Source organism: Lasiodiplodia theobromae (assembly GCF_012971845.1).
Source record: "Lasiodiplodia theobromae strain AM2As chromosome Unknown scaffold_10, whole genome shotgun sequence".
Classification (NCBI taxonomy): Eukaryota; Fungi; Ascomycota; class Dothideomycetes; order Botryosphaeriales; family Botryosphaeriaceae; genus Lasiodiplodia; species Lasiodiplodia theobromae.
In genome coordinates, this window is record NW_023336300.1 from 637198 (window position 1) to 655307 (window position 18110).

Genomic DNA, 18110 nt, shown 5'->3' on the forward strand with positions numbered 1-18110 from the left:
CGAAATACGAACCAAGAATGGTATCGTTTCCCCGGTGAGATTCTCCGAGCTCGAACCCTCTACATCCTTGTGCACGATGCGCTATCTAGACAAATCACGCAAATACCCACGGCTGCTCCAAGCCACCTGAATCGACTGCCCCCAGGAACAGGCCTCCTCTCGCGCAACTCCCGCCGTCATTTGTAGCAGATCCGCCTACCTTGTTCTAGCGTCGTGTTAGAACTCTCCCGTCTTCCACGTGGGAACCGCGCTAGCGTGCTTGAGTGATCGCCTGCAGCCTCGCTGTCACTGGCGTGTGATTCGGTGCCGTTACCTCGTTCCCGCCCGCGCCGGCGCAAGCCCATCATCCTCTGCACACTCCAAGATCGTTGGACCAGGGAAAAGGGTCCTTTTAGTGGTGCATTGGGCCTCCCTCACCCGTAATCCCATATTGTCTGGCCACTTTCCCTATTTCTTTTCAAGGCACGACAATCCTCAACTCTACGGGAACCTGGTTTGGTGGTCGTCAGCATCCCGACAAACTCTCATCCTTCATACCCTGTTCCTTCATGTCTCGATGATCATCAGCGGCGTCGTCATCGATTTTTTGGGCAACCTTCTTCAGTCATCTGCTCCGCATCGGTCCGCCGAACCTCGCTCTTCCCTCCTCACCTTCCAGAACCATGACCACCGGCCATGATGCCGTGGTCGCTTGCTTCGTCTGCGCGGCCGTCGCCGCCGTCTTCGTCGGATTACGAATCTACACGCGCTTCTGTATCAGCCGGCATCCCGGATGGGATGATAGCATGGTTGTCATCGCATTGCTCTTCGCGATAATACTGTGTCCCATATACGTTCAACGTGAGTGTCTTGTCTTGGGCCGGAATCCTTCCTCGTGTAGTGCTTACTGGGACCATAGAATTGAAGTACGGTTTGGGCGAACACATTGATGAAATTCCTCCGCAAAAGCTCGGGAATCAAATGCACTGGTTCTGGGTTTCGACATGTGAGCTCTCCCCGTCATCCGCGTTCGAATCTCCGCATTGACGATAGAACCCTAGGGATATACCTTACCGGCGTTGCCTTCGCAAAGATCTCCATCCTCGTCCAGTACATCCGCGTGTTCGTTGGAAGGAAAACGGTCATGGCCTCGTGGGCCACCGTGGCCTTTATCGTCACTTGCTGTCTCGTCTGTTTCTTCGGCGGCGTTTTCGCCTGCACTCCCGTAGAGAAGTTCTGGAACCCGACCGTTCCAGGAAAGTGCATAGACTACCTTGCTATTTGGTAAGTGGTCCATATCTCCCTTCTGGTTTGTTGAGGCTGCGGAACTGACAGCTTTTTAGGTACCTCCACTGCTCTATGGCTATCGCGACCGACCTTGCCATTGTAATCATCCCGCTGCCCACAATCTTCAATATGAACCTAGAGAGCAAGAAGAAATGGAGTCTTGCCTTCACCTTTGCGCTGGGCGGATTGTAAGTATCCTGTCAACCCCCAATCATTCTCCCTTAAGGGGGGAAAAGACCGATAAGAACAAACTAACTAACCATCTAAAAAACAGCGGCTGCGTCACCTCCATCATCCGCCTCTACTACCTCTACTTCCTCACCCACACGCGCGACGTGACGCACTACAACCCCATCCCGGCCATGTGGTCCGCCGTCGAGCTCGCCGTCGTCATCGTCTGCGCCTGCCTAATCACGCTCCACCCACTACTCGTCCGCGCCCTCAGCCCGCTGCGCCGCTTCGCTTCCTCTTACACGGGCTCCGCCGAGAGAGCCGCCCAGCACCAGCAAGAGATCCCTTCGTACGCCAAGAACACGGTCGGCGGCGGGCCCTTGCCCTCGCCGTCGTCGAAAGTCCGTTTTTCCCGCGCCATGACGGGGTGGGAGGGAAATGGCAACGGACGCAACGGCGGTAACGTCATCGTCGGCCTCGGCACCATGCTGCTCGAGGGCTGGTCCGACGAGCGGCTCGCGCCGCTGCCGGAGGATGTCTCGGGGGGTGGAAGAAAGAGGGAGAGTGCTGGTGTTATCAAGGTCGAGACGACGGTCGACGTTGCGACGGATTCGGGGAGCTTGCTGACGACGCGTGGGAGGAGCGATGATGGCGGGGACAGCTTGAAGAGTGGGGATGGGGGGCCGGAGGCGGGAGAGGGGATGGGTGGTAGTGGCAAGTGGGTGGATGTGGAGTTGGGGAAGATGGTATGAGTCTTTCTTTTGTTCGTCTTGGAGATCTGTCGTCTGGTAAAAAGCTGGGATAGGGAGGGCTTCGTTAGGATATTTCCGTTTGTGGTATATACCCAGGGGAGCATCACGGCGCGCGGGATTTGGGGGGGTTCAAGGGGGGCGTTTTTGGGTAGATTTTGGACACGGGTCGTGGACTCTTCCTCGAGGTACAGTCCGCATCGATGAGACTTTCATAGCTTTTTTTTTGGTGATTCGGAGCTCAGCAAGAGCTTCCGCCGATACATGGCCGTATGATCCGGATAACATATCACGAATACACACATCGTAACGTTCATGTCTGGTTGGACTTTGCATTTGCTGCATTGCTTATTCTTCGGCCCATTTTTCTTATCAGGGCGGACATATTCGTTCTTCTTGAAGAGACCTCAAACAAGAGCATTGACCTCAACATGTACAGTCTTCAGTATCAAAAAAGACACGATAAGACCATGTCTCACGTTAACTGTCAGATTCCTTCAGGATTACAGACGTGCGCCGCCACGTCTATCCGAGAGGTTTCGCTATTACGGAGCCCCTTTACTCTCTGTATGTACACTCTACTTGGATATGTTGGCTTATGCTGACATCCTCCATGAAACAGTTTTGCATGTCGTACGCTCAACTGCAGGGGGGCAAAATGCGTTCCTCGTTGCTCTTACCAATTTTAGGCAGGTATGTATACTGCGTTGGGTACCAAGGTTTAGCGCCTACTTTAGCGGCCTTTAGGAGCTTCATCCCTGCATCAATAGGTCTACATACATCTTTTCTTTGCTTTTCCCCTTTATCAGTGCCAACGGGGGCAAATCACACAGCACCAGATGCAATCAATAGCCTGATCCCTCTCAGCTGCATGGTCCCTTTTTTTCCTTCTAGAATCCAGACTTACTCTGTTCGATTCTCCGGCCCCCTTTCAGGCCTTCCAAAACGTGAAACGGGCGAAGGAGCCACACATGATGGATCCCCGTTTTTTGTACCACGAACAAGCCAAGCCCCTCGTTCCGAGACACAGCCTTGCCTGATGATCAGCGTTTCCCGCGTTTCCCCGCGGGCACATCCCGCTTACACAATTGCGAAAGGTTCTAGACCAGTCCCGCCCTCACTCCCTGGTCTTCATACCGCACGATCCCCGCGCCTCGATCCAGGAAATGATCAGGTTCGCTCAGCCGCAATGATTTGCGGATCGGCGCTCAATCCCGCTGGTTTCCGCTTACTTCCGTTGCAGCGGCCCACCCGCCACCTTAATTTATTATCGAACGTGGATCATCGCTCCCGCCGTTAAGGTTTCTGCGGCATGCAGAAGAGCGTGCATGAGGAAACAGTTCGGGAAGATCTTGAGTTTACTTCTGACCACGGGCCTAAGGTGCAAGTTATGTCCGTCCCGTCCACCACCTGTCTCGAGATATTTGAAAAAAGGCTTCGGGCTGGGCTTTGAGCGCCTGTGATAATTACGCATGATAACTGCTACTATGAAAGTATCGCAGATATATAGGATGGAGGGCTAATTGAGTTCATGTTGATCGCAGGATCGCTGAGAAGACCTTGTCTGTCACCAGTTCCGGAATCGCCTTATTCGCTGCCCGCTTGGTGGATGGCAAGATGATTGCATCAGCGGAGCCAAACTTTGACAATCAAAGATACAACATTCGGTCCCATGTCTATATCTCTTGTCTTTAAGATGCAATTTCTATCATTTGCTCATCTATTCGCTGATTGCCACGCAATTACCGCCGGGTAATCAATATGCGCTACTGCTCGAGTATCACTACCCAACCACAAATTACCCAGTAAGCAAGGCTACTCTGAGGATTGCCTTTGATTCTGCGAATCCGCCCGTTGCATCGCCATAAGGCTAGATAGTGAGATTTTCCCAAAAGAGGATTCTCGTCACGGACCATCAGGCGTCAATAGAGATCATCGCAGCCCAAGAGCTTAATTTTTTTCTCTAAAGCTACCGCCGCACATCATTTGAAAGAAGCTTCTCAATTGCAGACCCTCTAGCTCTACCAGCTCTAGTCCTCCCGCGTCTCCCGCACTACAGGCTGCAGCTCATGCGACGAAGAGGCCACAGACGATGCACCCGTCGTCCCTTCCACCACAACGGCCTGGACCGACGACCCTCCTCCTCCCTCCTGCCGCCCCTCCTTCTTCCCCTTCTTCCCCTTCTCCCACACACTCCCCCTCAGCCCCTCAGGCACCTCGATCGCAAACACACTAACCACCAACCCCACCCCGCACAACCCAACACAAGCCCAATAAACCGCCTTGAACCCCTCTTCCCCAATCCCACCACCACCACCACCGGTCTTGCCACCGCCCACACCCTCAGCCACGGCCGTCAGCACGGCCAGCCCGAGGACCGAGCCGCCGACCTGCAGGGCGACGTTGAAGACGCCGGCGGCGGCGCCCTGGTCGCTGCGCGAGGCCTGCGAGACGACGACGACGGACGCGGCGATGTAGACGGCGCCGATTCCGGCGATGTAGAGGATGGTGCCGGGGAGGGTGGTGTGCTGGTAGGAGTACGGGTGGTGGTGCGTGTTGGTTGTGGTGGCGAAGAGGGCGATGCCCGGGATGGAGAGGGACCAGCCGATGATGAACTGTTTTTCTTCGTGTTAGACGGGAGGTTGTTGCTACGTTGGGGGAAAGGAGGAGGAAGAGAGGAGAAGGAAGGGCTTCTCACCATCACCCGCGCGCCCAGCACGGGGACGAGGCGGCCGGACAGCGTGTTGCACACCAGCGCGCTGACGCCGAGCGGGATGAACAGGACGGACGTACGGATGGCGCTGTAGCCGAAGGACCGCTGCAGCTGGACCGTCAGGAAGTAGGTGCAGGCCTGGCGCACGGCGTAGGTGAGCACGGCCAGCACGAGGGTGAGGTCGAAGGAGCGGCTGCGGAACAGGTGCGGCGCCAGGATGGCCTGCGACGCCGTCCGCTCGTGCGCCACGAACAGCGCCAGCAGCACGACCGACGCGCACAGCGTCGCGATGATGGATGGCGCGTCCCAGCCCGTCGCGTTGGCGGACGTCAGGGCGTAGGTCAGCAGGAGGATGCCTGGCACGCCGAGGGAGATGCCGAGCGCGTCGAAGCGGATGAGGCGCTCGCGGAGGGAGTGGAGGAATTTCTTCTGGGCTGCGTCGGTGGGGACGTCGGGGGATGCTGAGTCTGAGGGAGGGGGAGTGGCGCCGCGACTGGAGCGCGGCCTGGGGAGAATGAGGTATGCGGCGGGGATGACGAGGCTTGATATGATCAGTGATATCCAGAAGATCCATCGCCAGCCGAGAAATGCTGTCAGAACACCTCCCAGAATGAGGCCGATGCTGGCTCAAGTCAGTGTTGAATCAAGTGGGCTGAAGTGGGCAACGTACATGAAGCCCAACGATCCTGCAGCGCCCCATATACCCAGGGCCTTAGCTTTCTTAGCTGGCTCCGTGAAATACAGGGCAACGTGGGCTTGGGCGGGCGGGATGGTAAATGCAGCCCCGATTCCTTGGAATGCTCTTGCTATTACAAGCCCTATGAAGGTGGGCGAGAGGGCGCAGACCAAACTGAACAACGCGAAGAACACCATGCCAAAAAGTAGGACCCGGCGATGGCTGCGAGGCGTGTCAGTGTCGTGTAGGAAAGAAGCGTGCAAGATGCATTTACCCAAAGATATCCCCTCCACGGCCACCAAGGAGCAGAAAGCCACCGAAAGTCAACGAGTAAGCAGAGATCATCCATTGCAGGTTGCCGGCATCTACATCGAAATTCTCTTGGATTGTAGGGAGGGCAATGGTGATAGCGCTAAGGTTTGCCAAATCAAGGAACATGGCAGAGCATCTGCGAGATTCAGTCAGAATGAAGTAGTAGCACACGACTCCTAAACTCACACAACTGCCAGAATTAAATTTGGGTTGCAGCCCGCCATGCTATCCGGCATAGACTTCAGCCGCTCGAGTACTGTCATTGTGGCGGTGATTGGGGAATGATGGAGCCAGGTTCAGCAGGGGCGATGCGGCGCTTTTGATGTTCAGCCGGTGTCCCAGCCGAGAGACCGGACGCCGGTCGAGGCGTAGTCAACCAACGTGGGGCTTCGGTATGCAACCGACAGTAAGCAGTACCGCCGCAATCTAAGGGTCCACTAATTGTAGATGGCGGGCCGCGTCGCGGATCAAAGCTTGTCATCTTGCCTAAAAGCTGACATCAGCCTGCGCTGGTCTGAACACCTACGTCGCCCGTTGTTCTAATTGTGTTCATTGATTCTTAGCACTTTCAGTAGTCGGAGCCAGGTTTGTCTATTGATCATTGGGTTAGTCCATTATTCCCTTTCGCATGGCTGTGCAACTGCTCCGCGCCCACCGCAATTGAAGTCCTGCACAAATTTAGGACTCGATATCGAGCTCTGACACAGGATTTCGACATTTCTGGAAGCCCCTCGATGCACTAAGCCGTTAGCAAGTGCTTTTAGCACTGGATCTTGCGTCTAGCCTCGCATAGATAATCCATGCTCGGAATGTCATATCCTGATGGATTTAAAGGACTTCTCAAGAGCTCAGCCCGTCATCTATGAATTGTGTCGGAAGGATGGATCAATTTGCTCCATGAGTCCTTCTCAGATATGAACATGCGAGTCAGCATCGTGAGCTCGTGGCAGATGAATAAGAAAAAGCTTACTACAGCTGCGATGATTTTCCTTAAGACGAGCCTGTTTGCGCGATTAAGTGCCGACGTCGGTTCGAAAAGGAATAGCAATAGCAACGTTGAAGCTTAATGGCTTGTATCTCAAGTCGCTGCAGGGAGTGATGGAGTAAAGTGTTCTGAAGACGTTGGCGAGAGATGTGGGGAAGAATTGCAAGAGGAAGGCGCGACCCTGTAACGCGACTCATGACGTCGTTGCCCAGGCGCGCCTTTGACGCCATATCATACGCGCGCAGGGCATAAAAGGCCACGAAAGCAGAGCTTCGACCTCAATACGAGCTTCAAATGCCCTGTTATTGCCGACTCAGCATCCAATTCCAAGCACGACGGGTGTGACATGGGCAAAGATCTATCGCTGCGAGGCGCAACTCAGTTGTCCACCGGATCCTTATCCCCTGGCAACGCTCGCCATGTTCTCGCATTTGCAGAAAGAAACGGACCATGATTTCGTATTCGGAAACTCAATTCGATGACGCGGATATGCCAGCAAACAGTGCCACAACATTCTGCTCGTCCACAGAAGCGCTTTCATGGGCCTAAGACGCCTCATTACTGCCAAGAAATTGCTCATGGACATGGATCCCCGCTGTTCACCTGAAGTGGTCCGACATTGAGGCTAGCTGGCCTTCCGGATCCTATTCCGATCCACGATGCGTTGAAGCAGATTGGGGACCACTTTGTAAGCACGCACACGAGCTGACCGCTTGAATGAACCCTGTTGGAAAAGCACATCCCCGCTGACAGTGGAAATCCCTGTGCGCGCGTGGTGCCGAGCCCGTGTGCCATTTAGCCGTGCCGACGGCAGACTGAATCGCTCCCATGTACGTGCGTTTCCCGACGGCCCAGTAAAGAGGCAGCATTATCAGCGAGCGGGCCGCAGAAAGTGGATGGGGATGCAGGATGATATCCGGGCATTCTTCGGTGACGGGCCGGTACGGCAAGCCATGTCTCGAAATCGGCATCATTGAGAACCAAGTCCTCGGGACCAATGCGGCGGTCGGTATGCATCCGGGAGCACTGGCTGAAGCTCGGGAGATACGGAAGATGCTCGACATGGTTGTGAAAGCGCGAAAGCCAGATCAGCAACAAGGCGCCCTGCATCAACGCTTCCTCGCACCAGCTCTCACGCGAGAAAGAGGATTTTCGCGTCACCAGCCAGCTTCGAGCAACGCTTCTCGGACTTTAGAGGTCCCCTGTTGACCGGCGCGAATCCGGTGTGGGGCCTTGAACCTGCAGATCACCAACAACCAAGATCCACGACTGAGATAGGCGATGGCCTTGAGGGCTGAGTTGTCTGTTTCAACTTAATTTTGGCATCCGCAATGGCCACGTATCGAGGGCATCCGGTGTCGCTGCCGACCATAGCCGTCTGTGGCCGTTCTGATTCGTCCTGCGCAGGGTTGATTCTCGGGTCTCAGTCACATCCATGAGGGTTGCTCCGGTGGGAGTACGACGCAACATGACGTGCCTAATCGCTATCCCACCACAGTGCCGGGTGAAAAGCAGAAGCAAAAGAACACAATGAATGATAGCATGGCGTTGAGTCGGCTGCGGAAGGACGGGTCGCCTTACCCGATGGACGGTTATTTGGCAGTCCTGGATGATTTGGTAACAGCAAAACGGGTAACCCGGTCGAGAAGTCAGCAGAGGTGGACAACCCGAACAGGGCACCAACAGCACTCGTGCGGGGACTGTTGCGCTCGAGCGCGTGACTGGCTCGTTGGGGCCTGACGATTGGCGGTCGCGGAGTTGCGGATGGAAAAGGCTTCGCAAGCATCCCGAAAAGCTCCCCGACGTCCACCCGCCTCGGCTGAAAGACCAATTGATAGCCGTAGCTCGGCCAGGTTCTCGCACAAAACGCCCCGTGATTGGCCGCCCGTTGCGCCTTAGAAGTGCCGCGCCGTAGGAAGCGATTGGCAGTACATCCCCCGTGGTTTTACCGCGACATGACTATCTTAAGTCCAATGTATACCTGTTCCGCGCCAAAAACGGCATCAGGTTCCACCGCAGACCGTCGCAAAATGACACGAAGGGGAGTACAGGCCACCAAGCTTCCGGGCCATGCCTGCTACAAGAATGCTGCTGCCCGCTGTCCGGACCACCTTATTTGCACACTCAATCGTTTCCCTCGTTTTGATGCCATACGTCCGCCATGGGTTCTACCACCACCAATGTTGAGGCCATTCTTGCCTCGTTGACGCTCGACGAGAAGGTAGGTCCTCTCTCATTCCCAGTTTCGATTCTTCCTACTTCGATCCCAAGACCCAACCTGCTTTTTCAACCATCGAGTCGACGATCGGGACCCCGATTGCCGCACCAGCAAGCTTCAAGTCTCACCGGAACCATCTCTCATTGGCCACATGACTCTTTAGCAATTCTTATCAATATTCAGCTCTTAGCCTCCCAGGAGGCAAGCACAGAGCTTCTTTCAAGATCTTTCAAGTCTCACCCAACAACACCCTCACTGACACCACTCTTCCCAGATCTCCCTCCTCGCCGGCGCCAACTTCTGGGAAACCGTCGCGATCCCGGACAAAGGCGTGCCCTCGCTCAAGACCAGCGACGGGCCGAACGGTGCGCGCGGAGCCGAGTTCGCGCACGGCACGACGGCGGCATGCTTCCCGGCATCAGTATGCCTGGCGTCGACGTTCGACGTGGAGCTGGCGGGGCGGGTGGGCAGCGCCTTGGCCGAGGAGACGCTGTCCAAGGGCGCGCGCGTGCTGCTGGCGCCGACCGTGTGCCTGCACCGGCACCCGCTGGGCGGGCGCAACTTCGAGTCCTTCTCCGAGGACCCGCTGCTGGCGGGCAAGCTGGCGGCGGCGTACATCCGCGGCCTGCAGGCGCGCGGCGTCGGCGCGACGATCAAGCACTTCGCCGCCAACGAGCAGGAGACGCAGCGCTTCACCGTCAACGAGACGATTTCGGAGCGCGCGCTGCGCGAGCTCTACCTCAAGCCGTTCGAGATCGCCATCAAGGAGGCGCAGCCGTGGGCCGTCATGACGAGCTACAACCTCGTCAACGGCACGCACGCCGACGGCCACGAGTTCCTGCTCAAGAAGGTGCTCCGGGGCGACTGGGGCTGGAAGGGCCTGGTCATGAGCGACTGGGGCGGAACCAACTCGACGGCCGAGAGCATCAACGCCGGCATGGACCTGGAGATGCCCGGCCCGACCAAGTGGCGCAAGGTCGAGGACGTCAAGGCGGCTATCAAGGCGGGGACGACGACCGAGCAGGCCGTCACCGAGAGGGCCAGGAACGTGCTCGAGCTGCTGGTCAAGACGCGTCAGTTTGAGGACCCCGTCACGCCGCCCGAGAAGGCAATCAACAGGCCGGAGGCTCAGCAGCTCATTCGTGAGGTTGGCGGCGCCGGTGCGGTGTTGTTGAAGAATAAGGACGGAGTGTTGCCGATCAAGAAGGAGAGGCTGCAGAAGAAGAAGATTGCGGTGCTGGGACACGCAAAGGACTCTTTGATCCATGGCGGTGGAAGCGCTTCGGTCAACGCTCACTACAAGATCACCCCCTATGAAGGCCTGAAGGCTGCACTTGGAGACGAGGTGGAGCTGCTTTATGCAAAGGGTAAGTTCTCTGTCACTGTTTCGAGATCAATTAGCTAATTGTCACCAAAGGTGCGCACACTTTCCGTCTTCTGCCGCCGATGGGCAAGGGCGTCAAGGACTACGAAGGCTCCGCTGGCTGGACTCTTCAGCGCTTCGACACCGAAGACTACTCCAAGTCGCCCGTCGGCACCAAGAACATCCCTACGTCCAACTGGGCGCCCATCCTCTCGACAGAAATCGCCGAGACGTGCAAGCTCACGGGAACCTTCACGCCCGAGACGACGGGCAAGCACTACCTGGGCTTCTCCGGCCTCGGCCCCTCCAAGCTCTTCATCAACGGCGAGCTCGTCTCGGAGCAGAAGCACAACTACCAGGACCCCATGGGCTTCCTCCTCGGCGGCGGCAAGCAGGAGAACTTCCAGTACCACTTCGAAGCCGGCAAGCAGTACGCGATCGAGGCGCAGTCGCGGCGGCCGCAGGTCAACAACAGCGGGCTCAGCATCCTGGACAAGTGCATGGGCTTCTACCTGGGCTTCATGCCCGAGGAGGAGCACGACGAGGACATCCAGGCGCAGGCGGTGGCGGCGGCGCGCGCGGCCGACGTGGCCGTCGTCTTCACGGGCCACACCAAGGACTGGGAGACCGAGGGCCAGGACCAGGCGTCGTTCCACCTGCCGGCCGACGGCTCGCAGGACGCCCTCGTGGCCGCCGTCGCCGCGGCCAACCCCAACACCGTCGTCGTCAACAGCACCGGCGTCGCCGTCGCCATGCCGTGGATCGACGACGTCGCCGCCGTCGTGCAGACCTGGTTCCCGGGACAGGAGGCCGGCAACGCCATCGCCGACGTGCTGCTCGGCACCGTCAACCCGTCGGGCCGCCTGCCGACGAGCTTCCCGCGCCGCCTGGAGGACGCGCCCGCGCACGGCAACTTCCCGGGCGAGTACGTCGACGGCAGGCTGGAGGTGAAGTATGCGGAGGACGTGTTCATGGGGTACAGGCACTTCGACCGCGTGGGCAGCGACAAGGTGCTGTTCCCGTTCGGCTTCGGCCTCAGCTACACGTCCTTCGCGCTCAGCGGCTTCCACGTCCAGCCCAACGAGCAGGTCTTCGACGTCGCCGTCAGCGTCACGAATACGGGCGCCGTGGCCGGCGCGCAGGTCGTCCAGGTGTATGCGGGCCCGGCCGGGAAGACGGCCGTTGAGGTGCCGGTGAAGCAGCTCGTCGGGTTCCAGCGCGTGGTGCTTCAGCCGGGCGAGACGAAGGCGGTGCAGGTGCCTGTGCCGGTGAGGAGCTTGGCCTACTTCGACGAGGGCGTCGGCAAGTGGGTGGTTGAGAAGGGCGAGTACAAGATCATGATTGGCGAGTCGTCGGCCGACATTAAGGAGAGCAGCGTCGTTAACGTGGCGGAGAAAATTGAGTTTGCGCCGTAAAAGGTGATACGGGTCAGCAAAGGGTCTGCCGTTGAGATTCGGGGACCGAGGATTTCGAGTTTAGGGTAATGCATATCCGGAGATACATTTCGAGGAATGGACTAGTCGACCGTAGTTAACTCTGTCGCGGGGCATGGGTAATCGTGAGTAGACATCAAATGTCTCATACATGACACAAGATATAATCAAACTTGTCGGGGCCCGCGGCGGCCGTGCATGGATGCCGTTGGATTCTGGAACGCAATTCTTTCTGGGGGTTCCTGCAACGAACCCAAAAGATTCGGTACGTACGATCATGTATAGAGACGATGTGTGGATGTCCGGCTCAGGGCGGAGTGGTCCGTGTTGCTATTTTTACACGGCACGTTCATCTGATTTGCCACACCGTCCGTTTAAGCATAACGAGCTGCATGATGAGCTAGGTGATCGCTTGTTGGCTCTTCTCCCTTTTTTGCTGTCGATGATCGGGAGCGGCGGGAGTGGCTTTGGGGCGTGATTGGAGCTTGGTGGCTCCCGTCCTGACTAGGTTCCGTCCCCCCACCCGAGGTTCGACTTCGTGAGGATGCGTTGTTTTTGGGGCGTTGGCTCGTATTTCTTGGCTCGGAAGAGGAAGCGGCGTGGTGCGACCCAAGAGCAGAAAAAATCCTGAGGCGCGCCGCAGCAGTTGCGCGTCGCACCGGCCAAGCCACCACGAAGCTCTCTTGCGCGCGCGTAGAAAAGCTTCGTTTGGGAGCAAGGCCGGCCCGCTACGGGCGCAGAGCGGGGGCGGCGTGCAAAGTAGACGGGGCCTGGATTGCTTGGGGCTGGGGCAGCGGCGATAAGGCGCTTATCCCTCCCGCCCCGGGCGCACCTCCATCGCGCACACCACGCGTCACATTCGTCACATCCTGAAAGCGGCCACCATCATCGACCCACTCTGCACACGTAACGCCGCCCAGCCATGCCTGTTCGCGCTGCTGCAATTGAGCGGCGCACGCCATCTCTGCACCATGCCTGCCCTTGCAACCAGGCCAACCCCATAATAATAACACCTGCTAGCCCTACCTTCCCGCCTTAACTCAGGAAGGCCTCAACTCTCCTTCCACTCGCTCCTGACAGAAGGACGACCTTCGCTCGCCCCTGTGCCTGGCAGAACCTTCACTCGCCGCTGTCACTGCCAACAACAAACATCCCCGGCCCAACCATGTCCGGCCGCAACCCGTTCTCAGAATCCAGCGTCCCGCTGCAAAACCATGGCGAGCCGCCGCCCTACTCCGCAACCGAGGAAAAAGTGGCCGCCCCTTCGAAATGGAATCCCAAGTCGTGGGGCCTGAAGACCAAGATCGCCGTCGCTGTCGGCATTGTCGCTGTCATTATTGCCATCATCTGCGGCGCCTATTTCGGCGTCAGGAACAACAAGTACCCCAACTACAGCAAGCTCAACTACAGCCTGTCAAAGACATGTAAGGCTCCCCTTTTACCCTGTTTCCCCTCTTGTTCGCGGTGGTTGTGGGAGTTGTGTTGTCTGGATGTTTTGTGGTGGAATTTGTGGATGAGGGCTGCTCCCATTCGCTGTTTTGGATTGCCAATTCGGGATGACGATGAGTGCTGACATTCCTGGCAGATGAGGGCACCTCTTTCTTCGACGATTGGGACTATTTCAACACATACGATCCCACAAGTGGCTGGGTCCAGTAAGTTTATCTCTCCGTGATGAAGTCTGCAGAAACCATGCCTAACGGCCTTGACCGCAGCTACGTCGACAATGCCACTGCCGCATCCATGAACCTCACCTACGCCACTTCCTCCAAAGCCGTCGTCAAAGTCGACACTTCGGAGAACGGCGAGTCCGCCAGCACCGGACGCAAGTCCGTCCGTATCACGTCGCGCGACACGTGGAACAGCGGCCTCTTCGTCTTTGACATTTCGCACTCTCCCTACGGCTGCGGCACGTGGCCCGCTGTGTGGCTCTCTGACCCGTATAACTGGCCGACCCATGGCGAGATCGACGTCATGGAGGGTGTTAACCAGGTGTCCGACAACAAGAACCAGATGACGCTGCACACAACCAACAACTGCAAGATGGACCGCAAGCGCAAGATGAGCGGCACCTCCATCCACACGAACTGCTACAACGGCACCAACAGTAACGCCGGCTGCGGCGTGTACGGCTCGTCGACGTCATTCGGAAAAGGCTTCAACAACGTTGGCGGCGGCATATACGCTGTCGAATGGCGCAGCGCCGGTATCCGCATCTGGTACTTTGAGCGCGAAGACATCCCGGACGACCTCAGCAGCAGCAACTCCAGCGCCACACCCGATCCCAGCTCGTGGGGCGAGGCTTCCGCAGATTTCCCTGGCACCGACTGCAACATCGCAAATCACTTCCGCAACATGAGCATCATCGTCAACATCGACCTTTGCGGCACCTGGGCCGGCGCCGAGTCTGTCTACACCGACGAGGACGAGTGCCCCGGCACCTGCACCAGCTACGTCACGAACAACGCCACCCAGTTCGAGAAGGCCTACTGGGAGTTCAACAACTTCAGGGTCTACACTGCCAACGGCGAGGCTTCTGTCAGCTCCACCACGGCCTCCACGGCTACTGCTTCGACAACGACTACGGGAGTGTCATCGGTAGTGGTCTCGTCGGTTGTGGCGACGACGACCGCAGCGCAGGTTAACCCTGGTGGTGACCAGAACAACAACAACAATAATAACAATAACAACAACAACAACAATAACGGCGGTGGCTAAGCACCCTCCAGATTTCGGCACTTCCGAGGAACTGGGGACATTGAGCGTGGAGACCAAGGTTGATCTGGAGTCTCCGGATAATCACGCAGAGCGCAGAGCGTATTGCTATTGCTGAGTTCTTTCTTGTACACGTTGGATTGTGCTGGAGAGAAGCAAAGGAGATATGTGCTTCTACGACTGTTTTTGACTAATGATTGGGATTGCAAAAAGCTGTTTTTTTCTTTTTGGTTTGGTGCTGGGTTTTTGGTGATAGATACCCTTGGATGGCCTCGTGCTGTGGCCTAAGGAAGGAAACAGGCGGGCTTATCATTCTTAAATTTTGGAAGTAAAGAATTTCCCATATAAATTGGTTCTGTGACTTGCCTATTTTCGTTGTGTTTCACGCCTGTGTAGTTGGTCAAGTGATGGGTCAGATCGGGTGCAGAGTCCCAAGCCCAATTATCAGATCCATCGAATATCGAATATTTCGCCTCGAAAACTTGTGAATTTCTGCGAACAAGATCATGCTGAATAATTAGTAGTAGCCAAACTACGATGGGGGGCTTCGGGAATTTGTTCTCCACTGGACTTTCGTCGGGTATATGTAGTGTTGAGGGTCAAAAAACTCACCTTGACATCGCCCTGTCAGCACCATGCTCAAACAGCGTTCCAGCACATATCTTACAAGAGAATGTCTCGCTAATTTTTAGCTTTCATTCTCTAGAATAGTTTTGGGTGTGGTAACCTGCGAGGCCGAAATTCAGTTACGTTTTGAATGTAGCCGAGGAAGGAGAGCTGCGAATCGATTGCTCGGCTGCCCTACGGGCATTGCCAAAGTTATTCTGTACCTCTATTCCGCCAAAATCTGGCTTAATTGGCTTTCCTGACATATATTTCTCACACTTCCGTAGAGATGGGCAACCTGAATAATAGGATGAATCATCTTGCATCATGCACGAAGAACACTGGACCGAAAGGATTTCCATTATTGTTCTTTTGTTCTGCAAAGGCATTCACCACCATTCAAGTGAGTCCTTATAATGGGTTCATCCAGTCTGACAGCTATGAGCAGCCCCTCGTTTCCCGGATAGCTCAACATCGCTTTTCGTGTTGCGGCGTACTCTACGCCATCGTAACATATGCAAGGACGACAGCGAGGAAGACAGCCAAAACCACCATCAGATCTTTAATCTGTATAGTGCGGCGACGAATAGGTTCGGGCGCAAAGCGGGGAGTTCTCAAATAGCGCACGGCGCCGCCCCGACGGCAGAAATTGCGAGGAGCGCTGCATGGATGGTTCCCGCCTCGTATGCGCATCCAGCAGTTGCAAACTAGACATCGCAATACGTTCATATGTCATTCTCTGCCCTCCAGGCTTATTGTCGAAAGATGGCCGTTGGCAGTAGCGTCTGAAGCTGTACAAGCTCGTGGTAGATTGAAGGTATTTTCCCTTTTTGTTTGTTGTTTGACCCCTGGAGAAACGAGACGGCTTTCTTTATTTATAGCTGCATGGGAATGCTCGTACGCCTGCCTGTTTTCTGAATATTTGGCCGTGGTGGGTTCGTGACGGAGGATGGGGAGATGCGTCGCATGTGTTTGCCTGCTTGACTGGCTGGATAGTTAGTCGTTCATTTGATGGTAAAGGGGTGTCTCTACGGGGTTTCATAGTCTCATGAGCCTAAATGATTAGCTTTTAATGAGAAGTAAGGTTCGAGGTAAGGTGTAGCTGTGATGATTCCCGTCATTGCTTTATACTTCTCACAATCCTTCTTATGACGCCTCCTTTGACATCAGAAGAATTAGATAATCACACGAGGATGATCTATTAGGGCCGAAAAGCCTTGACGTGGCGTAGGTGCGCTGCCCTAACGCGAGCCCGCGTGTGGGGACAGGAATAGGAAAAATCAAAATAAACAAACAAGCGGTCATGCCCAGCGGACACGTCAAGCAGACACGTCAGACAGATGGCTGAAAAACTGGAAAGAACTCGTCGATCATATTTTTGCCGATCTTTGGCACGTTGTAAATTCGTCTTCAAAGTTATGTGGCCTAGACAGCTAATCGAATCTCTCAGCGTCGTTGCGCTGCTCACCTTCAGATTACCATGCCCTTCAGTGACCTATCTCTCACCATGTTCTACATTCGTCATTTGATCAGTTAGAAGCTACTCTGAGCTTTCCGCTACTGTGAAAGCTGCACTTCCCCTCCTACAGACCGCTCATTCCCCACTTCTCGGCGAAGGCGTAGACAGCCTGCGGCTATGCATACAGGGGTTGTTTTGTCACGCGGCCCGGAAAATGCGGTGAATGACTCCAAACGCAAGATTCTTCAGTAGAATCAGGCCACTGCAGGCCTAGGTTCCAATCTGCCTTGCTGCCTATTCTATTTTGGTACGTCAGCAGCTGTGCCACACAGTCTTGGCATTTAAACAAGAAGGAATAGCCGCCTAGGCGCTGAAAATTCAGAACACCATTTGTGAACGTCTCTGAACATGGTCTAACTATACATTTGAACTCCTTTCATGGCCTTGCCTTACCCTCATCCTTCTACATAACATATAAACGTTATCTCTCTCCTCTGTTAGTGTGTTTATAAAGGAGATACAGTTCTAATTCCAAATATCAATAAAGTATCTCGGCATTCCTCGAAGAATTTCACAAATTCGCTGAAGCGGCTCAGGTTCTTTTCACGCAGGAGAGAAAATCCAAGGCTTTTTCAACAGCAGAAATACATTAATGAAGGAGTTCAAATAAACTATGGAACGGTAAGAAAGTTTTAATTTTGGATTTTCGCCTCAAATATCTGAAGTTGAGCCAAATTGCAAGTTTCTAGTGTCATTCAGCAATTTCAGGAAGCAAGTCAGCACGGAAAACCTTCATTTTGACCGGATAATCGATATGATCATCACGGAAAAGAGTGTATAACGAAGTGAGCGGCCCAATCTCAAATGAACGTCCTCTCCATCTCTGATTTACCTTGAAATTTTCTTTTATTGGAGAACGTTCTTCTCCTCCTAAACTCCCAGTGATCAAATGTATTGAGGACTATAGTCCTCATACAAAGGTAGTAGGCTCAAACGGCATTAGCCAGAACGAATTTACTTCATGCCATTCTACTCACAAATACCGTCGTGGGTGTGACTCCAGCAGCTTTTCGGTATCAGGTGCCCTTGGCATCCATGCAGAGATTGACTATCGGCTCTCGAGCTTCGTAATGATCGTTGGGATTGTTGCTGATGCAGCATCCGTCCGAGCGATAACCAGGACAGTCATGCAGTCCACCAAACCGTTTGATCCATTTCTCACAGACGGAGCAACGCTTGGCTGAGGCTCTGCAGGGCGGCATGCTTAGTGTGGGAAGCGTGATGGGTAGTAACGATTGTGCGAGAAGTTATTGAATCGGTGAGTCCTGTGTAAAGATGTTTTTGCACGCAGGAATTCCAGATGAGATGACTGAGCGTTTATATAGTCTCCTCTGCGCCATATCAATCAATTGATTGAGGATAACACCGCAGGAAGGGGTTCACC

General features: G+C 55.2%; 4 protein-coding genes across 4 annotated transcripts; 3 read left to right on the forward strand and 1 right to left on the reverse strand.

The window, feature by feature from the left end:
- Positions 1-662: 662 nt before the first annotated feature.
- LTHEOB_3987 (Integral membrane protein) lies at positions 663-2189 on the forward strand (the record flags this gene model as incomplete). The annotated part of the gene is made up of 5 exons (XM_035512970.1): positions 663-840; positions 899-985; positions 1041-1263; positions 1323-1454; positions 1541-2189. The coding sequence occupies 5 exons, from the start codon at positions 663-665 to the stop codon at positions 2187-2189; spliced, it is 1269 nt and encodes a 422-aa protein (XP_035375380.1).
- Positions 2190-4216: 2027 nt separating this feature from the next.
- LTHEOB_3988 (Transmembrane efflux protein) lies at positions 4217-6150 on the reverse strand (the record flags this gene model as incomplete). The annotated part of the gene is made up of 5 exons (XM_035512971.1): positions 4217-4801; positions 4885-5521; positions 5570-5797; positions 5850-6023; positions 6074-6150. The coding sequence occupies 5 exons, from the start codon at positions 6148-6150 to the stop codon at positions 4217-4219; spliced, it is 1701 nt and encodes a 566-aa protein (XP_035375381.1).
- Positions 6151-9033: 2883 nt separating this feature from the next.
- Positions 9034-11868, forward strand: LTHEOB_3989 (Thermostable beta-glucosidase b protein; the record flags this gene model as incomplete). Its single annotated transcript, XM_035512972.1, has 3 exons — positions 9034-9093; positions 9365-10457; positions 10508-11868. 3 exons carry the CDS (start codon positions 9034-9036, stop codon positions 11866-11868), a joined length of 2514 nt encoding a protein of 837 aa, XP_035375382.1.
- A 1183-nt stretch (positions 11869-13051) lies between these two features.
- On the forward strand, positions 13052-14604 carry LTHEOB_3990 (Glycoside hydrolase family 16 protein; the record flags this gene model as incomplete). The annotated part of the gene is made up of 3 exons (XM_035512974.1): positions 13052-13310; positions 13472-13541; positions 13602-14604. 3 exons carry the CDS (start codon positions 13052-13054, stop codon positions 14602-14604), a joined length of 1332 nt encoding a protein of 443 aa, XP_035375383.1.
- Between the last annotated feature and the right edge of the window lie 3506 nt (positions 14605-18110).